The sequence below is a fragment of the Phodopus roborovskii genome, unplaced genomic scaffold, assembly GCF_943737965.1.
Source record: "Phodopus roborovskii unplaced genomic scaffold, PHOROB, whole genome shotgun sequence".
NCBI lineage: Eukaryota > Metazoa > Chordata > Mammalia > Rodentia > Cricetidae > Phodopus > Phodopus roborovskii.
Window position 1 is genome coordinate 12447733 of NW_026126636.1, and position 21771 is coordinate 12469503.

The 21771-nt window shown below is 42.6% G+C and overlaps 1 protein-coding gene across 1 annotated transcript; it reads right to left on the bottom strand.

Annotated features, from left to right (window-relative positions):
• Nucleotides 1-218: 218 nt before the first annotated feature.
• Pla2g4c (phospholipase A2 group IVC) lies at nucleotides 219-8089 on the bottom strand. The gene is made up of 6 exons (XM_051207067.1): nucleotides 8083-8089; nucleotides 6259-6413; nucleotides 4349-4520; nucleotides 2729-2816; nucleotides 2229-2357; nucleotides 219-729 (listed from the first exon to the last, which is right to left on the bottom strand). The coding sequence occupies exons 1-6, from the start codon at nucleotides 8087-8089 to the stop codon at nucleotides 309-311; spliced, it is 972 nt and encodes a 323-aa protein (XP_051063024.1). The 3' UTR covers nucleotides 219-308.
• Nucleotides 8090-21771: the final 13682 nt, after the last annotated feature.

Here is a 21771-nt window from a genome sequence, read left to right on the forward strand (position 1 = left end):
CTACAGCAGATTGAAGGGAAGATGTTCAGGGGGAAAGTATGGGAGGAAAGCCACAACAGCATGGCAGGGAATGAAGAATAGAGGATACATCAAGGACGACACAGGATGCAGGAGGGTGCAGAGGGACTAAGAACTGTGTCATCAATCTGTTGGTCAAGCAGCAAGAATTTACAGAATATTTGTCTTCTCAGAGTTTTCTGGCTTTGCAGAGATGGGCTATGAACTCAGCTGAAGTCTCTCCTTTTACAGAGCCAAGAAATCTGACTGGAAGTGTAAAATGAGTAGTTACGGATGAACAAGGGAAACTTTTAGGGAGCCTTGGTCTCAACCACTACATCCATTTTAGCCACATGAATGTTGGACATCGTGGCTCTGATGATCAAGGAGCCGTGTTCCAGCTTCAGGGTCCCCTGAGGGATCTGAAGTTCATACTTTGCTGCTTTCAGCTCTGGAGACCCATTTCCCTGAATGATGTCATCAAAGACACTCTCCAGGTTTCTGGAGACTGGCTCAGTTATGATGGCTAAGGCAAACTCAATTCTATGAAGGGCATAGTTGAAGGGAACAGAGAACAGCAAGGCCAGGTGGTCACTTGGGCCCTGGTAGACCAGTATGCCCACAGTACCCTGGAAGCTGGAGCTCTTCTTCACAAAGGAACAGCTGATGGTGGACTTTGGAGACAGCACAGGTGGTGGGTCCACTCGTACATGCCCACTCTTCAAGTAGTGTCTGGGAAAGAGGAGTTACAAGTCACTGTTGTTCTAAGCAAGTGGCCTTGCATGTTGAAGAAAAGTGAAGATCTGGAGGCCTCTACAGACCATGCTTTGTTCAAAAATTAAAGTTCCTTATTCCACAAGAATACCTACATTTCATCTCAGTTCTGCTGCCTAGGGAGTGTTCCTATCATCTATGCTTATTGTGTAAATATCTGTTTATCTAATGATGTCAAAGCTGGGGACAAACGTTCAGATCCAGGCAAGAAGTTAATGATTTAGTCTCCACCAAATAGTATACCTGTCAGAATCCACATCATATTTCAGTCCGTGTTTTCTGCACCTTCACACTGAACCACCACTACTGGCTTTCTTCCCACTTACTCAAGTCATTCTACTCCAGATCCTTTTAATGTGGTTTTCCTTTATATGGAAATCTGTTCCCACGAACATCGTGGGTAGCACTCTTTCCCTGATTTGCCCGTGCACAATTTAAGTGTTTGATAACAAGAAAGCCAGGTGCGTTGCCTGTGACCACAGGCAGCTGTGAGAATCTATGTCCAGCTCTGCCACATGACATGGTGCCCACACTAGGGGAGGAAGGTCCCACCATCAAGCCAGTGGCAACTCCTTCCAGATAAAGGAAAACCACAAGAGGATGAAGGACAAGCATGTCTTCAAAGGTTAAGATCATTCTGGACAGGACTGCTGCCACTGTGGTTATCTGCACAAGAGCAAGCCAATCCACAGCCCCTAATGGGTTGGGCAGGGGCACCCAAGCACGCATCCCTACATGAGGAGCTACTTACAAAACTGATAGCTTCTAGCAAAGAGAGAGTCTATTTTCTTTAAGGATGTCATCCTGGTAGGTCTGCAGACCAAGCTCCAGTGGATGACCTCATGCCCATTTGCATACAGGTAGCATCATATGAACTCAATGGGTTATCAAAAAAAGTGGACATAAAGTCTAGAGGGGGATCTGGAAAGAATTGGAGGAGGTTTTGGAGAGTAAATATAATCAAAATATATCATACATATATTAAGTTCTCAAAGCAAAAATATTATATTTTTTAAAGTAAGATTGATGGCTTGACAGTTAAGAGCACTTGCTGCTCTTTCAGAGGACCCAGGTTCAATTCCCAGCAATTACACGGCAGCTCACAATCATTCCAGATCCAGGAGATCCGATGCCCTCGTATAGCCTTCACTGGCATTGCACACACAGTGCACATGCATACATGCAGGACAAAATATTGACACATATAAGATAAACAAATATTATTTTTAAAGTAAGATCTTTATAAGCTTACTTTAACCTGTGGTTAGCACACATGATGTGAAATCTTTATAGAGGAGAAGCTGAGGCTTAAACTGACTGCATCTATCTGATCTGCCATCACACACTGAGCCTCTCTCTGAGCTGGAAGGTCCTGCAGAGATGCCCAGTGATGACATATGAGTCATCAGGATGATCCAGGACAGGACTTGGGAGGACAAGACAAGGATGAGACTTACAAGGGCTCCTTGAATGTTATATCCGTGTGGTTGGATATCTTGATCTCCACAGTCCGAGGGCTTTGGACATCCTGCACTGTGTCTCCCCGGAAGCCCTCCTCATTTATCCCTAGGAAGTTGCCAGTTTTCCTGAGAGTGGAATGAAAGCTCTGAACGTCATCTGACAGACATTTCTGGGCCCAGGGGCAGTGACTGTGGACTCAATACTCTACTATTTAGCCGTACACCCAACCCCTCACTGGGGGATTCTAGGCAGGGGCTCTACCACTGAGCCACACCCCAGCCCCTCACTGGGGGATTCTAGGCAGGGGCTCTACCACTGAGCCACACCCCCAGCCCCTCACTGGAAGAGTTCTAGGCAGGCACTCAATTGCCAACCACACCCACAATCCTCCCACAAATGTACTGAAAGTTAGCTCTGCAACAGATATTCCTTAGAACCAACTAAGAGATCAGGGCAACTGTAGGGCAGCTAGCTGCTGCTACAGCCTGTAACTCACCCAGCCACATTCTGCATCTCATTGAGGATATTAACTTTGTTTCTCTGTACATTCTCCTTGGATATCTTCAGCAAATCTGTCACCAGGTCTGGTGTGTAGGAGTCAGACAGTTTTATTGTCTCATATTGTTTTCTTCATGTCTCAATGTCATCTGAAATAGAACCAAACCAAGAAAAACATTTGTCAAGTTAGATTATCCATTTAGGTCAAGGGTTGGTAAATTATTTTTGTAGCCCAAATCCAGCTGGCACGGTTGACTTTATAAATAAAGAAGTCTTGGTATATCACTTTATGAAGTAAAGCATGTGTCTTACCATCTATTCTCCATACCCATGCAAAGAAGAAAAAAAATGCCTCCTTTTTCATATTAACATGTATTGCCAGGAACAATGGCTGATGTAAGTGGCTAATAAAGATTTGTTTTGAAAAAAGAAAGAGAGGGGTCTGGAGAGATGAAGTCAGCAGTTAGGAGTAATAAAGGCTCATTTCCCAGAACCCACATGGTGGTTCACACCATCTGTAATTCCAGTTCCAGAAAATCAGATGCCTCCTTCTGGCTTTCTTGGGCATTAGGCTGTACTTGGTGCACATACACAGATGCAAACAAAATACCCACACACATAAAATAAAAACAAAAAGTCTTCTCAAAAAATTAAAAGAAGGGGAAAATAAGTGGGCAAGGTAGCGTATACCTATCACAGTAACACCTGAGATCAAGGTAGGAAGATTATGAATTTGAGCAAAGACTAAGCTTCATAGTGAGACTCTGCCTTAGAAATAAAAAGACTAAGCTTCATAGTGGGACTCTGCCTTAGAAATAAAAAGACTAAGCTTCAAGCGAGACTCTGCCTTAGAAATAAATTTAGCGGGCTGTAGAAATGCCTAGGCAGACTTACACTGCTCTTTCAGTAGACTAGAGTTCTGTTCCCAGCACCCATGTTAGATGATCAATAACCATTTATAACTGCAGCTCCAAAGAATCCAGTGCCTCTATCCTCATTGGGCATCTTCACTCACGTGCACAGACAAACACACACACACGTAACTAAAATTATAAAAATAAATCTTTAAAACAAAACAAAGGCCAGTAGAAAGGAACAGGTAAGGGGACATGTGCAATGCCAGCACTTGGAAGGTTGAAGGAAGGGAATCCTGAGCTCAAAGCCAGCTTTGGCAATATAAGTGATACACTCTCTACAGAAAGAAAAAAAAAAGACGGGCTTTATTCTTTATCCCTCATATGGAACCCCACTCCGAAGACAGAGTGGTAGAGAGTTCTGGGGAATCCATTGGGATAAACTGCAGGACTGAGACTGGCAGGACCAGGCTACACACTGAGCCCCAGCTAGAGCTGTTCACCTAGGACTAGATAATGAATGGTTGAGGTGGAAAGAGCCAGACATCCATCTAGGACAGGAACAGCCCAACAAAAGGAGGAAACCGGCAGAAGTGTCCAAGACATAAACACGAAACCTGACACCCTTTTCGAGATCCAGGGTGGACAGGACGAGCTTAAATGTCGAAGTGTAGACCAGGCATCCCTAAGATACAGCCCTCCCGGCCCCCTCCCCCAAAGCCCAGATCCATGGCTCCTTGCCCGGCTTTTCCTCCCATACCTACCTCCACAGTTGTCTTTGTTGAACAGAGTAAAGTGCATGACGACGGGTCCAGTTTCTCCTCTGAGGATGTAGCAGCTCGCTGGGGCTTTGGCCCATTCCTTCAGCTGCTCCTCTCTCACATCAGGGAAGGGGATTGCATGGCATTGGCAGTAGTCTGCTGTGGCCCTGATGGTCTGGGAAAGGGAAAATAGGGGGCCTTGAGACACACTGGAACCTCAGCAAAGACCTCAGGAGGAGGCTCAAAAGGACATGGTCATTTATGGTTTTGTTTTGTACTTAAGACATCTCCCATTCACTGTGGGGCAATGAATAGTTTCTTCAAGGCTTAAGAGTAACTTTGGGGACAGCTGGACAAAACAGCCCTACAGACTACAGCCAGGATATCTGAATCTTCTTCGAATCCCCCAAGACAGCGCCCCTTACCAGCAGGAAGTAGTTTGGAAAGAACGACGCCCAAATTCCCAAATATTGTGTATAAATGTTTGTTTTCATTTAATTGGACTGTTATATAAAATTAAATAAAATTTTAAAAAAAAGAGTAACTTTGGGGTCTGTATGAAGGGCAATGTGCTCAGGTGAGGGGACATGCACAGATATTCAGAACCAGCTGACCTCATTTGCTCCCCGAGGGAGAGGGGTGGATGGTGACAGAGAAAGCCAGTTTCCATTACAGGTTAACAGAAATGGAAAGTCCGCCATACAAGTGCTTTTAAAATGGCCTAATGGTTATCGTGGAAGTCAGTCAGTCTGCTTTCCAGTCTGCGTGTAGGAAACACGCAACACAATCAGCTGACAAACAGAAAAGGATTGGGGCTCAAGGCTTGGAAGCTCCAGGCCAGGATCACTTGGCAACCTGGTGGGCCTGTACGGCAGAGCAAACCTGCTCATCTCACAAGGCAGACAGCAGAAAGAGGAAGAAAGGATCATGCTATCCTTATTGAGCACGAGCCCAGCGAACGAAGGACCTCCAACTAAACCAGTGTTTCTCAACCTATGGGTAGAGACACCTCTAGGGTTTGAATGACACTTTCAAAGGGGTCACCTAAGACCATAGGAAAACACAGACATTTACATTAGGATTCATAACAGTAACAAAATGGCAGTTATGATGTCGCAATGAAAATAATTTTGTCCTTGGGGATCACCAGTGTATTAAAGGATCATAGCATTAGGAGGGCTAAGAACCACTGTACTAGACACATCTCCTCAATCTTCTGACACTCCCCTATTTCTATGCCCTAAGGATCAAGCTCAAACACATGGGATAAGTCCCTAACTTCTGGGGTACCTTCCAGATCCAACTATCACAGCCAGCAAAAAGAAACATAAATGTGCAATACAAATCTTCACCCATCAGCATTAAGGATAAGAAGGTAAAGGCATTTGCCATCAAGCCTGATGATCTGAGTTTGATCAAACGTGTGTGTGTGTGTGTGTGTGTGTGTGTGTGTGTGTGTGTGTATGCAATGTGTTAGAGATACAAATGCATATTATGTAAGTGTATATATTTTAAAGAGAAGATATATAAACCCATACTAAATATACTTAGTGTATGTGTGTGCATGTGTAGGTGTGCACATGTGTATGCTACTATATTCATGTGGCGTCAGAAGACAATTTATGAGATCGACCATATAGATCTGGAGAATTGAACTCAGGCTGGCAGCAAGCACCTTTATCTGCTGAGCCATCTTGCCAACCAGCAAGTATCTTTAAAGTTTTTAAATGTATGCTCGTTATGTGTGTCTATGCAAGATGTGGAGTGTGGGTACACGCCATAGTGCCCCCAGACAACAGTTGCCCATATGTCCACTTCCCAACCAGACCCTGAGTTCCTTCATGCCCAGCCCCATCTCTGCCCGGGGCCATCTCATCTCCTTCCCTCAAATACATACGTTTCTTTTCAGTTACCTCTAGAGGGTCCCCAGCACTGAAGTCAAACGAGAGGATGAGGTGGGCTTCACGAGCTGGAGGCAGAACAAGTGGGTAAGGGGTGTTGATGGCCAAACCAGCATCCACCAGATGCAGAAACTCCCGGCTCTGCATGGCCTCATCTGTGATGTTACCTAAAGCCAGGAAAAGAACATGACTAACCTAAGGTCAGAATGTAGGGTACAGGAGGTAGTTTAGGCAGATGGGAGCTGTTGTCTCCGAGAGGTGAGCATAGACCCATGTCCAGCGAGGGCTCACTTCTGCTGCTGACTGAACATGGTTTCAGTGTGTTCCTCAGACACTCGTGCACTGGAAGGCTGGTCCGCAGTGTGAGGTGCTGATGGGGAGGGACCTTTTAAAGGACAGACTATTTGAAGGTGGAGGCACCAGCCTTAGAAGGGATTTGTGCTGTGGCAAAGTCGCTTTGGAGAGTGCAAAGTATTTATAAGGTGAGGCCCTTCCATCTGTGACAATACCCCTTCTGCACATGGATTCTCCATCACATTATGTTGCAACCGGGAACACCCAAACCAGATGTTGAACAGATGAGGCCACCTCATCTTGGACTTTCATCTTCTAATGCTCTGAGTTAAACAAATCTTTCTTCTTCATAAAGTACACAGGCTGGGGTATTTTGTTATAACCAGAGAAAATAGTGATATAACTTCTCAATCCAAGCTAACAACCAATAATTGGACTTTGTTATATAAAATTAAATAAAAAAAAAACAGAAAGCATCAGGAATTTTACAGTAAGTAAACAAAGGAATTACCTAAAGAAGGACATGCCTATGAAAGTACAGAAGCTTACAGAACAACAAACAGACTGGACCAAAACAAAAAGATCCCCTTGCCACACAATAATCAAAATACCAAATATATGGGACTAGGAAGATTGAGTCGGAGGATGAATAGACGAGAGAAAAAGAAAGAGAGAGAGAGATACCATAAAGAGATGCTTAATGGGTTGGGGGCTCCTTTGGGGGATGATAAAAACATCCACAAATCAGACAGTGTTGCCACTGGCCTTCCCTGAAAATGTGATAATTGCTACTAAATGTGTTTATTTTCAGATGGTCAAGATGGTAAATTTATATTATGTGTTTTACCCCAGCTTTAAAAAAAAAAAAGAAAGAAAGAAAAAGGAAAAAAAAAGGTAGTTAAAAAGCTAAACTTCACCTGTTTGGGGGGGTCATTTGATAGCACTTGTAAAATAATAAAAGACCCAGAGACAAATATTGGGGTTCAAGATTCAAGTTGCAGATCAGAAAAAGCAAAGCAGCTGTCCACTAACTCTAACCTCTACCTCAGACTGAAAGGCCATCCTGGCTCCATCAAACCTCAGACTGTAATCCCAGACTGCTATGCGCTCCTCAGTGTGGCTGGAGAATCCTGGGACTGACTACTGAAGACCCTGCCCCTATCTTTTATACCTCTCTAGTGCTGGAATTAAAGGTGTGAGCTCTGTTGCTCTTTTAGACTGATTCAATCCCGTGTAGCCCTGGGTGGCCTTGAACTCAGAGAGATCCATCTGCCTTTGTCTCCCGAGTCCTGGGATTAAAGGTGTGCACCACTACTGCCTGATCAGGCAAGCTTTAATAAATCATAAATAACATATCACCACAGGAACTTGTCTCCAAGCCTGATGATCTGAGTTTGATTCCTGGGACCCACATGGGAGAAGGAAATTACTCCCATAAGTTGTCTGTGACTGCCACATACACAACATGGCACATGCACACCCTTCACACACATAAATGAATGTGATAAAGACACTAAAAGTTAAATCACACCCCTGACTCACCACTCATCTGTACTGGACGGTTGTGATTTGGGAGACTCTTCGGGGTTCATCTTCCCAAATTCTTCAACTACTTTCAATGTCACTTTTTCCTGTGGCACAGTCACGTCCCACTTTGTGCTGAGTTGATGGCAGTTCTGAGGTCAGTATTTATTCTAGCTGTGGTTTCTGCAGGAATGGACCCAGGTGACTATTCCTTAAGGCAGGTCAGTCTTCCAGTCCAGCCCTACTTTGTAGTGATTATCTGATAAATGTCATGTCATAGATTGAATTCAAATAACCATTTAATAAAAATGAGGTGGGGCACAGAAAAGAGCAATTTGGTCCTTGTTGGAAGCCTATTAGAAGGTTCTCTGGCTTTGAGCCAAATGTTTTTTGTCTCTTCAGCCATTGACTCCTCAGCCCAGGAGGGCAGTGATTCACTCAAAGCGGAGTTATTGATATGGCTGCTGGTAGGATGAGACTAAGCCAGAGGACAAAGGCATATCAGGCGCATACTACCTTCCTGGGGGACAGCCCACACTGTTTGTCCCCCTCTATACCCCACCCTTAACTTAAAGACTCAAAAGACCAGACTCCCTGGTGGACACTGGGGAGGAGGCTCCATGTGATTATACCCTAACCATTGAAGAGCAGCGGATTCTAGAGCTAGCCGTGACTCCTGACCTGTCCTTGCCCTGACCCAATCTAGAAAGGGGTTAAGTGTTTCAAGTCCTTGTAGAAGTTACTACATATTCCCCATACATGTTCATCTACCAAAGACTCCTCCATCCTGTGGGCTGAACTCATGAAAAGAGCCAAATCCCATCAGACAAAACTAGCTTTGGGGAAGGAAACTACCAGTTGAGGGTTGCTATTGCCAATGACTATCAGTGGTGATATGATTCACAAATCCAACACAAGATTTGCTCTTTATTTCAATGTTCTGGGGTTGCTTGTATTCTACTTATCAATTGTGCCATCCCTGTACCATCTGAATTTCTCCAGCAATTGAACTGGTAGCTGTTGTCCCCAGCAAGAACCCAGTTGCTTCAGTGACACAAACACATATAAGAGGAAGTTTGGTAAAAAGGTTTTGGTACTTACAGACCCTGGGGATGCTCCACAGACTTCCAGCACAGAGGAAAGACAGGTGGGAAAGAGTGGCAACCAACAATATGTACCGCAGTACTAGGTCTTGGGTTGCTTCAAGTTATCAGGGAAATGCCTGGGTGGAGCATTTAAAGGAAGCTCAGCTGGTGGAGGAAGAGGAGAAGGGTACCTTCTAGCTCTTATCTGTGTTGCAAGCTGGTACCCTTTGGGTGTGGTAAAGAACTATGTGGAAACTGTATCAAAAGGGCCCTACTTGAAATGCTTGTTCTTGGGATCAAAATCCAACATTAAAAATTGGTAGAAGGATAAGCACTCATGCTAAAGCTATGTTTTTTTAATGAGGTTTTCTTACATTCAATTGCCTCAAAGGGCACATAGGTTCTCCCACTTCCCCTGATTTCTGTGGTTTTTCAAAACATTGTATATGTATTCAGGTTGTATTCAAACTTTCAATTCCCCCACCCAGTGTTTCTGGGATAATAATAACTTACACGTAAAGTGGAAATATAGTGTTATCTATGTTATAGTGTCCATCAGAACTGAGATTATACTTCCTATTAATAAATTTTGTTCTTTTTAGACATGACGAGGAAATTGTAACTCATGACATCTCCATGAAATGGTTGCCCAAACAAGGCCTGCATACTGAAAACTCTAGCTAATATGTAAACGTGGGGGGGGTGGAATTTCACATAGCCCCATTCCTTGATGAAATACTATAGGCTATTAATTAATTGTTGCGAGGAAGAGGCAGTCTTCTCCAAGGATGCACCAAACAGGCTATCAATTCCAAGTGGTCATCCTAAGCACATGTATATACAAGCAACATAAAATAGACTCATTAAGGTAGGTGTGTGTGAGAGATTTATGTATTAAAGAAGAGGTCAAATATTTGAGGGAGAGATGAAGAATTGGAGTGAGAAGATGGAGAGGTGGAAATGATGTAAGTACACTATTTATATTAAGTTCTCATTTTTAAAAAAGTCTCTGATAGGTTGACCATGCTCCAGTGAAAGGCTACAAATCCATGAACACATGAGCAACACAAATGGGACTTGATGAGTGGGGGATTAAAGAGGACACAAAGTTAGGTGGATAGAGAAGGGAGGATGGATCTGGGAGGAGTTCAGGGGTTGAGTATGGGCAAAACACACTGTACAAAATTCTCAAAGAATAAAGTATAGGTTGGTTCTTTGACAATTCCATATATGTATATAATGAATCCCTTCCTTGTTCCTTCATTTCCTTTCTACCCACGCCATCTCCTTTTATTCCTTGTAAATCTCCTTCCCATATTTACTAGTTTTTGTTTTTAATGTCAGTTATGGGAGGGGGTTGGCTCACCAGACCACTTACTCCTGATCTATTGACAACTAACAGATTCTGGGAGAGAGGGTTCCATGGTATTCATTGCATACACACTGTTGAGCACACCAGGCTCTGACAGGTCTCAACGCAGGGCGACATGGACAACCGTAAACTCTGTGAAGACTGTGTCTGATTTTATCCTTCTCCCCTCTTCTCTCCTCCTCTCTGGTGATGCACCACTAAATCTCTCTCATGCCACCTCATTTTCTGGCGCTCTCCGCCCTGCCCCTGTCTCTCTCCAGCCTTGCTCCTCACGGCCATTCTCTTGGAAGCAAGCACCCTCAACATCTGTGCTGTTCCTTTTTTCTCACATCTGTATCAACAGAGCCCTGGGGAAAATACAGGCCTGAGACCAAATGCTGGCTCCTGTGACCCAGAGATAAACCAAGTCCCTCCATGCCATGGTTTCCTTGTGAAATATCACCACAGGCTCATGTTTTTTTTTTTTTTTTTTTCAACATCTGCTTCCCAGTTGATGCCACTGTTTCAAGAGTGTGTGGAACTTATTATAGGACCACAGTGGGCCTTCCACATTGCAAGCCAGCATCCCTTCCTTCCAGAAGGTTACCTAGCTTCACACCCATGCCATCTCCCTACATTCTTTACAAATCCCCTTCCCATATTTACTAGTGAATTCCAGCCCCCTATGACAAGGTCCTAGCAACATGCCTTCCCTACTATGATGGGTTCATATCCTTAACAATGGGTCAAAGGAAATCCTCTCCTCCTTAAGTTGCTCTGTCAGGTGTTCCCCATCACAAGTATAAGAAATAGCCTTTGAGTTCGGACTCCTCATCTTGACAGTAGGCAGTGATGTTGATAGTAGACTATGATGTTCAAATGTGTTTCCCAGGACACAGCATCACACTAAGATTGCCCCCCACCCCACTGCTCCAAACTCTCCTGTTTACTCTCCTGTTTTCTCTTCCTCTTGGCCAAACACAGCACCTACATAGGTGACTTGTAATGCCCTGTGTTTGCAAAACACTCCCTGTTAACTTCTGCAGAAAATGATTACAGGATTACATGGCAATTGCCTATAGATAAGGACATTACTCCATCAATTCTGCAGAAAATGCTTACTTAACTTGCCAAGGTCTCAAGATCACTGCCTACAGAATGGGGATGCTAATTCCTGTTAGTTGTTCTAGGAAATACTTAACTAGCCAAAGTCTCAAGATTAATCATCTGTAAACTGCAGACAACAGCACCTGTCTTGTAGTGTGTTTACATGAAACATGAGTACAATCACTTACAACCTACCTTGCAAACAGTAATCAACATCTATGTGTAAATCATTAATCTTACCTGTTGTTACCAGGTGGTGGTAAAAGTCAAACATGCAAAAGGGATTTGTAGCATGAATAATAAAAACCGAGAGAAAAGATATTGGGGTTCAAGCTGAAGATCAGAAAAGCAAAGCAGCCAAGCCATTAGAGAGTTCTTAACCTCTACCAAGGCTAAGACCAAAAAAGCAAGATCCTGTCCTCAGTGTGACAAACCTCACACTGCCCTGAGACTGCACTGAGCTCCTGCCTGATATTCCTCTCTAGTGCTGGGATTAAAGGGATGTCATCCCAAGTGTTGAGAACAAACATGTGAGCTCTAATTTTCTTTTAGACTGATTTGCTTTCATGTAGCCCAGGGTGGCCTTGAACTCACAGAGATCCATCTAATTCTGTGTCCCAAATGCTGGGATCAAAGGTGTGGCCACCATTGCTGTCTTCTATGGCTAACTGGTGACTTAGGAGTATGGCTAACTAGTGGCTTAGTGCTATGTGTGGCTACCTAGTGACTAAACTTTTAACTAGGTTTTTGGCTAAGTAGTGGCTTAGCTCTGCACTCTGATCTTCAGGCAAGCTTTATTTGTTAGATTACAAACAAAATACCACCATAAGGACTGATGTGAGCTCTCCCTTCTACTCTTCGGGTTTTGTTGTTTTTCAAGGCAGGGTTTCTCTGTGTAGTCATGATTGTTCTGGAACTCCACTCTGTAAACCAGACCAAGTTGGATTCAAACTCAGAGATCCGCCTGCCTCTGCCTCTCAGGTGCTGGGATTAAAGGTATTTGCCACCACTGTCCAGCCTCTCTCTTTTTCTTAAGAAACTACATTTTCTCTTCCTAACAAATTGCCTAACTTGTTATTGCTTTTCTCTCCCAGAAATAACTTGGAAATTAATAGCAAATATATAGCACTATAATATACATATAATATATAGCATATATACACACATACATATTACATATACATACTATATGCACATGTATTTGCTACATACACATGTATTTGCTATATAGACACTATGTACATTCGCCACATACTATATATATATATATATATACTATATATACACACATATATGCACACTGTAACTATAAACTATACATATTATTTACATACATATACTATACCTATATACATATACATGTATACACATACATATACATCCCTGAAAATTATATGGACATATAACACATCTATACTATATACCTACACACACACACACACACACACACTATATGTATACATGTTATCTGGTGGTATGCTAGTACACACACAAAACATTTACAGGTATAACATCCATACACATCTCCATACAAAATATATCACTACATATTTACAGATACACACTATATCTGTATTTATAGTGACATATATACATATATGTAAACATACAAACACAAAGCACATGCACTGTATTTACATATATACACTATACATACATATATAAATATATATATATCACATATGTAAATATTATGTGTTTGATGGTGTGCTAGTACTCATTTAACAACTGTCTTTCTGTAGCCGGAAGATGTTACCTAACCTGTCCTCCTGGGGTAGAGACTAGGACTCCCATTTGATAACAGAGACCCTCACTTGCAGCACCAGGCAATTCCTGGTGTCAATAGTCTCACTAGGGTGATCTCAAGCTTCCATCATGAGGACTGTGGGACTGGGAAGAGGGGGCACACAGAGAGGAGAAAGGAGACCAGCAGGAGCAGGTGGAGAGATAGGGAAGTGAAACGTCACAATGGAACGCACTGCTTTGAATGCCAATTTTAAAAACATAAATTGTCCCTGAGGGCACAGCACCTATGATAACACACACATAGACAGACAGATATACACAGCACACAGAGGAACATGCATGAAGTCCATTAGGGGTTTTAAAGTCCTTTTATCCTTGGGCGAGGGAAATTACAGGAACTTAGATTAGGAAATATGGAGGACTGTAGAAATCTAGACATTTAGAATCCAGAATAGAGTGTGGGAAAACTTGGGTGCCTGATCTCTACGGATTTGGCCCTGATAGCTGCCAGTTACTCTTATTTTGGCACTGTCCACCATGAAAGGGGGAAAGAGATCAAAGGTATCTTAGGAAAGCCAGTCTGCAGTGATAGTTTCAAGCAAACATTCCCCAAATGATTAACCAGAACTGCTGGCCAAGAGCAGGCTCGGGATTTCTTAGGAAAGGTGCTCGGGGTGCTACCATGGCCGAGATCTGAAAGACTAAAAACAGCCCTGCACACCGACCTCCAAAACCAGCTCCCAGTACAGCATGTTACATGCTAGTGACACTCTGTTTCCTCCAGGCCAACTCAAGACAGCAGCAACAATGGGATTCCCACCCTGTAACAATGATGGAATGGGGCTAATTCCTCCCTTGCCTATCCAAACAAGTATGTCTCTAGCTTTATATTAGTTTGCCACGCCTTTCTACTAAATCATAGCAAATACTTATCAATTTCTATAGCTATGAAAACCTAGAATTTGTATTCAAATGATCAATGGTGTGTGTCTCCTGCTATTTATATAAATTTTTATTTTAAAAATTTTACTTTTCATTTTACCTACCAACCTCCTTCCCCTTCTCCCCCCCACCTCCACCCTATTTATATGATTTCTTTAAGCCAATTTCTTTGTGATTTTTTTCCCCAATGGCGAGAATAGATATTAATTTGACAAAATTTACCAAGACCATTCAAATGTCATAAGTCCTGTTACAAATTCATGATTCAAGATACAAAGTAGAACTCATTTCGTAGGTTTTAACAGCACCCAGTAGCCAGAAGCAGTGATTCCTATTTCCAGCCCCTTCCTTCCCATCATGCTCCACTTCTACCAACAAAACCTATTCCAAGTTAGAGGCACGATCTGCAAGCAGCGAATACAGAGAGGACCCTCCTCCTCAGCTTCCCAATGAAAACCTTGAGGCTTCGTGTGAATATCAAAAAATAATAATAATCTTGCTGGGCGTTGGTGGCATGCACCTTTAATCCTAGCACTCCAGGGGCAGAGGTAGGCGGATCTCAGTGAGTTCGAGGCCAGCCTAATCTACAGAGCTAGTTCCAGGACAGGCTCCAAAACAATACAGAGAAATCCTGTCTTGAAAAAACAAAACAAAATAATAATAATCTTTTTTTTCTAATAGATTCTTAGCTGTTGACAATTTAAAGAAAACCCTGAGCACGTACTCCAGACACGTTCATTTTCCTGTGTTCCTGTCTGCTACCTGGTTTCAGGATACATGACCACTGCTATCACCCTGTCCATCTCCTCACCTTGTGGACAGTTTATGTATTTATTCATCTAATTCTCATGACCTTTTGTGGTGACTTTTGTAACCACAAAATATGGTCTTTTCTTCCCATTTACAGAGAAAGAATCAAAGACAGTAAGTGACTTGCCAATATATCATACTGTACAAGCTCAACACTGTACATAATTTATCCAACTGAAATTTCATACTCACATTTACTGTAGGCATGATTATCAACTTATACATAAGAAAACCAGGGTTTCAACCGGGTGGTGGTGGTGCACACCTTTAATTCTAGCACTTGGGAGGCAGAGGCAGGCGGATCTCTGTGAGTTCGAGGCCAGCCTGGTCTACAGAGTGAATTCTGGGACAGGCTCCAAAGCTACACAGAGAAACAGGGTCTCAAAAGATAGATAGATAGATAGATAGATAGATAGATAGATAGATAGATAGATAAGAAAACCAGGGTTTCAGTGAGTTCTCAGGGCTCACCCATGCCCTCCACAGGCAAGCAGCCAAGCCATGTTTGTTTCATAAGAATTGCTGCTCACACATCGTATGAAACCAGCACAGAACCCCCATGTGACAGACATCTGACTTTTGACAAAGATACCAAAAATATAGAGAAATGGGCTCTTCAACAAACAGAAAAACTATGACTCCACAAGCAAAATAATGAAGCCAAATCTCTATCTCACCTTTTACACAGATGTGTTCCAAATGGACCACACATCTTCCTAAGAAATGTAAGGCAAAGAAACAGACTTCATGTCAACAGACTGAGTCTGCCTTACTGGAACAGCAAGGGGGCCCAGCCTCTCCTCGGGATGAAGGGTGATCACCTTTACAGGAGCTGAGAAACATGTAGATATGTAGGTACCTACAGCTGTTAACAAGGTGAGTTGTTTTCAACTGCAGATATATTGTTTCTGCAGGTGGAGCTGAACAGTCAGGAATTCTTTATGGCTTGGGGCTACTGCCAAATACACCCTGACTCAATTCCTCATGAACTGAGGCTATCACCCAACAATGAAAAGACCCAAAACTCATGTTAGAAAAAGAACTGTGGTTGGAATGTAAAATGAGTTTTTTAAAAATAGGGCAATCATTTCAAGATACAGGAATAGGCAAGGACATTCTAAGAATGATTCCAGATATTCAGAACATAATGCCAAGAACAAAAAAAAAAAAAAAAAAAAAAAAAAAAAAACGGACTGCGAACATTAAAAGCTGTGCATAGCAAAATAAAGAGCTGGGTGAAAAGAAGGAACTAGAGGAAATCTTTGCAACCTGCACTTCAGACTGAAAAGAGCATTTACAATACAGAAAGAACTCAAAAAACAAACACCAAGAAATCAAACCCAATCAATAAAATGGGCAAATAAAATGAATAATTCTCAAAAGATGAAGTATAAATAACTACGTAATGATGGGAGATGCCATTCTGTATATGTTTCTCATACTGGTTAATGAATAAAGCACTGTTGGCCAATAGGAAAGGAAGATAGGAGGGACTAGGAGACAAGGAGGAAAGAGGAAGTAGGAAGGAGGGGTCAACATGGAGAGTCTGGAGAGATCAGTATGCTGCAGCCGGCTCCCGGTAAGAAAACCATGTGGAAATACATAGATTAACACAAATGGCTTAGTACTTAAGACAGAGCTAGCCGATAAGAAACTAGTACCTGGCCAACAGCATTATATCAAATACAGAGTCTCTGTGTGTTATTTGGGGCTGGTACGGCAACAGGACAAGACCAGCGGCGGGAGGAAAACCCTACTCCTTACATATGGCGCCCACGTGGCTAATAAGAGCTCCCACTAAAAATTTAACAAAAGCTTAAAAAAGGGTGTTAGAAACAAAAGAACAGAGACAAGCAAGGTTTCTTGGTAGCAGCATTATTCTCTGTTGGACTCTTGATTTGCGAGAGACAAGCAGATATTTGCGCGGCTCCTTTAAAGGACGATTCCTGACTCAGCATTAAGTGGCAAACAACTGCACGACTTTTAAAAAGCACTGCTAACAATTTATTAGTGTGTATGAGAGATGGCAATGGCAGTGACCACATCTCCAAGCCGGCAGCATGCTTGATGGATGGCAGCCCAGACCAAGGCGGTGGGCACAGCTTTCAGTGCTGGCGGTAAAAGTACCTGCCGCCATCTTTGGTAAACCACAGCAGGAACAAATATGACTTTCATTTCAGCAGTGTTGTTGTTTACCAGATAAAAGACTCGTGGCCAGAAAAATATAAACATTTACAGGAAAGACAGACTCGTATTAAGAAAAACCTCTAAAGGTTTACATTGTGTTTTAAAATATAAGTAGACATGGGGGGGGGGAAATGAAATGGTTTTAAAAAGACAAAGAGGAACTGGGTGTGGTGGCACACACCTTTAATCCCAGCACTGGGGAGACAGAGGCAAGCAGATCTCTTGTAATTTCAAAGTAAACCTGGTATGCAGAGTAAATTCCAGCACAGATAAGAGTTACACAGAGAAACCCTGTCTCAAAAAATAAAAAGTAAAAGAAACAGAGTAATAATAAAGCCTGATAAAGATGAAAAACTCAGAGAGAATCTGGTTACTGTATGGTGTTATATTGTCTTTGTATCTTTTGACTGCTGAGGAAATAACTGTTAAAACAAATGGTGCTGCATCAATCCAATTTATATATTTTAAAAATGCTTTGACTCAAAAATTTAAGTTCAAGGACAAGTTACTGGGGAAAAGGATTTCTATTTTTGTTTCCACAGAAAATGAAAAGCTGTGGATTCCTTCCAGACTAATGTGGTTTGAGCAAGCCAGACCCCCTGAAACAGAGTACCAGGTGATCCACATTCAAAACAGCTGAACAAAGCAGCCTGACAGACTACAGCCAGGATTTCTGCATCTTCTTAGAATCCCCCACGACAGCGCCCCCTATCAGCAGGAAGTAGTTTGGAAAGAACGACGCCCAAATTCCCAAATATTGTTTATAAAAGTTTTTCATTTAAATGGGGTTAGTTATAAATGGTTAATGACCACAACCAATCTCTTTTTAAAGGTAAAAAGGGAATTATTATATAGATATGAATACTTTGTTTTGGAATGGATTTTCATTTATTGATACAATTTAAGGTCAATTTTGTGATATGTGTATTTCTCTTGTTTAGGTATTGTGTTTATATAGCTCATTTAAAAATGTAATATATAATTTAGTACAGATTATAGATAGTTACCTATAATAGTCAAAAGTTATGTTATGTTTTACCTATAATAGTCAAAACTCATAGTTAAGTTAGTTAGGTTTTCTAGATATATAGAGATGTATTTAAGATGAATAGGCACTCTTCAAACCTGTCAAAGACCTACAGAATATGGCATTTAAAATGGTTTAGGGTTTTTCTTGACAGTGAGACATAAATGCTCCTGGCAACACCACCTACATCAGAAAGGAAGATGGACATCGAAGTAATGTGTTATTAAGTTTACTTCCAATATGGCAAGACTAGTCATTTGGACAAGATACTGCTCTTGTCTGGACTGTTTGACTTTTTGATGTATATACTGGACATGCAGGACCCATAGAAAAGTGACTGCTGATTCAAGATGGACATTGCTACAGAATTCCTGCTTCATGGAAGAGTCTGCCAGACACTCTGCAGGACACAGAGAAAAATGACTGGCAAACTGCTAATACAAGAAGACAATTTAAAGTTTCCTACTTTGTTGAAGAATCTGCTATACACACTATGGCCTATGGGCTGGAGATGGAAGATTACAGAAGAACTTCAGGTGACTTTCAAGGCAAGATGTCTGTGTCATTTCTAGAGTTTATAAACTATCCTTCTGTGGTCTTTGAAGGAGTTGAAGACAAATAGCTATGGTTAGAGTTTTCCTTAGAATTAAAAATAAGTGAAATATAGGACTTCAGACTCACAGAGTTAGGATCGATGATGAAATATTTTCTTCAAGTCTTGCTAAATGTTAATGGACTAAATATTGTTTACTGTTATTCTTATTTATAACTGTTGTGTGATATATTTTGCTATGTTAAGGTTAAAAACCTTCTTTTTATTTAGACAGAAAAGAGGAGATGAAGAGAGACGTCATTCTGTAAATATGTTTCTCATACTGGTTAATGAACAAAGCACTGTTGGCCAGTAGGAATGCAAGGTATGTGGGACTAGGAGACAAAGAATAAAGAGGAAGTAGGTAGGAGGAGATAGACGGAGAGACTGGGGAGACGAGATGCCTGCCCTATTCCCCGCTAAGATGAAACCACGTGGATCAACAAAAAAAGGGTTAATACTTAAGACAGAGCTAGCCGATAAGAAAAAAGTACCTGCCCAATAGCATTATATCAAATACAGACTCTTAGTGTGTTATGTTGGGTTGGCGCGACAGCGGGGACAAGACCAGCGGTGGGTGGAAAAACCTTGCTCCTTACAACTTAATATATTTATGGCCAGTCAGGCCAATTTGACTATTTTTCTGGGAGGTGAGCATATACTTTTTGCAAATGTCCTGTTAAACTAATTTGGTCCCTTTTTGTCATAAAGCACCTGGTTGTTCATATCTATTCTCCCCATAAATTTAAGTCTGTGATTCACTGTCTCTACATATATATATATATTTATGCATCTATTTCCCTGATCATCACATACTCCTATATATGGCATAAGAGGGGTTGTGGTTCTGAGTGTTCTACAAGCCAAATGATGGAAGAGTATAGTGGTGCAAACCTGTCATCCCAGCACCAAGTAAGCAGAACACCTGGGCTACATTGCAAGCCCAATAAAACAAAACAAAAGCAGACAATCAGCCAGCCTCACACGTCAGTGAGTACTCACCTTAGTCTACTAACCAGTCGCCCTCTGAGAACCCCGTTCCCGCAGTATTCTGTTGATTCCTGAGCCTGCCTGCACCTGATCATAGATTCCCAATCTCTTTGCTTCCCTGCATCCAAATGAGGTAGCATTGTGCTCGTGGCTCTGCTGTCTCTGCAGCTGTATGTTGTGTGCTAATCAGCACACTCACGGTTTCATGATAGGTATAGTCTTTTAGCTTCTGGATGCTAAGACAAAGCTCCTTCTGTCTTCAGGAAGCTTCTAAGTCAGTTGGAAAGAGGGAGTAAGCTGTCTGCCAGCCTCAGCCAGGGTCACCACACACCCCTGTCAAAAATGGGGTGTTCCTGGCAGCAACCTGAGCTGTTGCTTTGATTTCGTTGCCAAGATGGCAGGAAACTTACAGGCAAGGTGTTGGGTACGGTTTTCTTTAACTAAGAGTCTTAGAAAATAATTGTACCAATAGAATAGCTTCATGGGAGGTGTTGGATGAAGCCATACATGAGACATTTAAGACTAAGTCTCACTCATTTCTTGCCCATATGAAAAACGTGGTGAGTTCCACTCACAGTTGGGTGGTTTAAAAACTTCTTCCCAACATAAAACACTGCCTAGCAACTCTCGCAGCAGGTGTGGTCACGGGACTGGGATCTGGTCATTCTGATTCGCCTTGAATTGGGAGTGCTGCTTCAGGTTCTTCGACTTCCCATGATGCCCTGACATATACCTAAACCCACTCTATTGTCTATCTACACAGGCCTGTGACAAGTTTTAAGCTGACAAGGATTTCACTCTCCGGGAAAGATTCATGTGCCCACTGCTCACCCAACTCCAGCCTTGTCTCTTCAGGGTCCATACTCTATAGACATCAGCATGATTCCTTCCTTGCAGACCTGATTGGCACAGGTTCCATATTCTCATGGGTATACACGAGGCCCTCACAGCACACTTACTGTGAGTATGTGGCCTGAAACTGAGATAGTCCAAACCAAATCCTGTCCCGCCCATCACCCAGATAGTGATCTCCACCTGTTAAATGTAGACCATTTACAGAGTAGCGGGGCTCACTGGTGAGAATAGGAGAGGGAAATCACTGGCAGGACAGGAAGGCAGAAAGTCACTTGGTTTGGCTCAGGCTTAATAACGGATCACAGGAGGACTGCGGTGGCCGGGGACCAGACTGACCCCTGTGCTTTAAGCTCCTTCTTGCTTTGCCCAAGCAGGATGTCAACTGCAACCAACAGAAAACCCCAAAGACATCTGTTTTTGTGTATGCACGTGCTCCTATTAGTGTATTTACGTGGGTGTGCCTGTACATGTGTGTGCTTATGTATGCTCAAAGTCAGTCAGTTATCTTCCTGCACCTTAGTTTTTGAAGTGGGTCTGGTCTTTTGCTTAATCTGGAGCCTGGCAATTCAGCTGGACTGGCTGGCCCAGTGAACCCCAGGGGACCCTGCTGTCTCTATTGTCTTCATGCTGGGATTATAGACACACACTACTGGAACGGGCTTAAATACTGATTTACAGCACAGTGGAAAATAACAGGATTTTCAGGCTTAGCTCCTCCCCATGAGGTGTGTGTTATCAAAACAGGAATAGTACCAATGACAGCTTTGGGGCAAGGAGTTCCGGCCAACAGCTTCAGGCTTGCTCAAGGCGCCTCGGGGTCCATGTAGGGCCCTACAAGCCATGAGCAATGAAGGCACGCACGGTCCCTTCTTGATCTTGGAGTGATGACTGAAATGCTACACCGAGGACTCTGGGGTGATGTCTGGTGACACAAATGGGAACCACACACCTGGCACTGCACCACTGTCTCCCAAGGGGGACCTTGTTAGGAAGATGTAGGACGACTGCCAGCTCC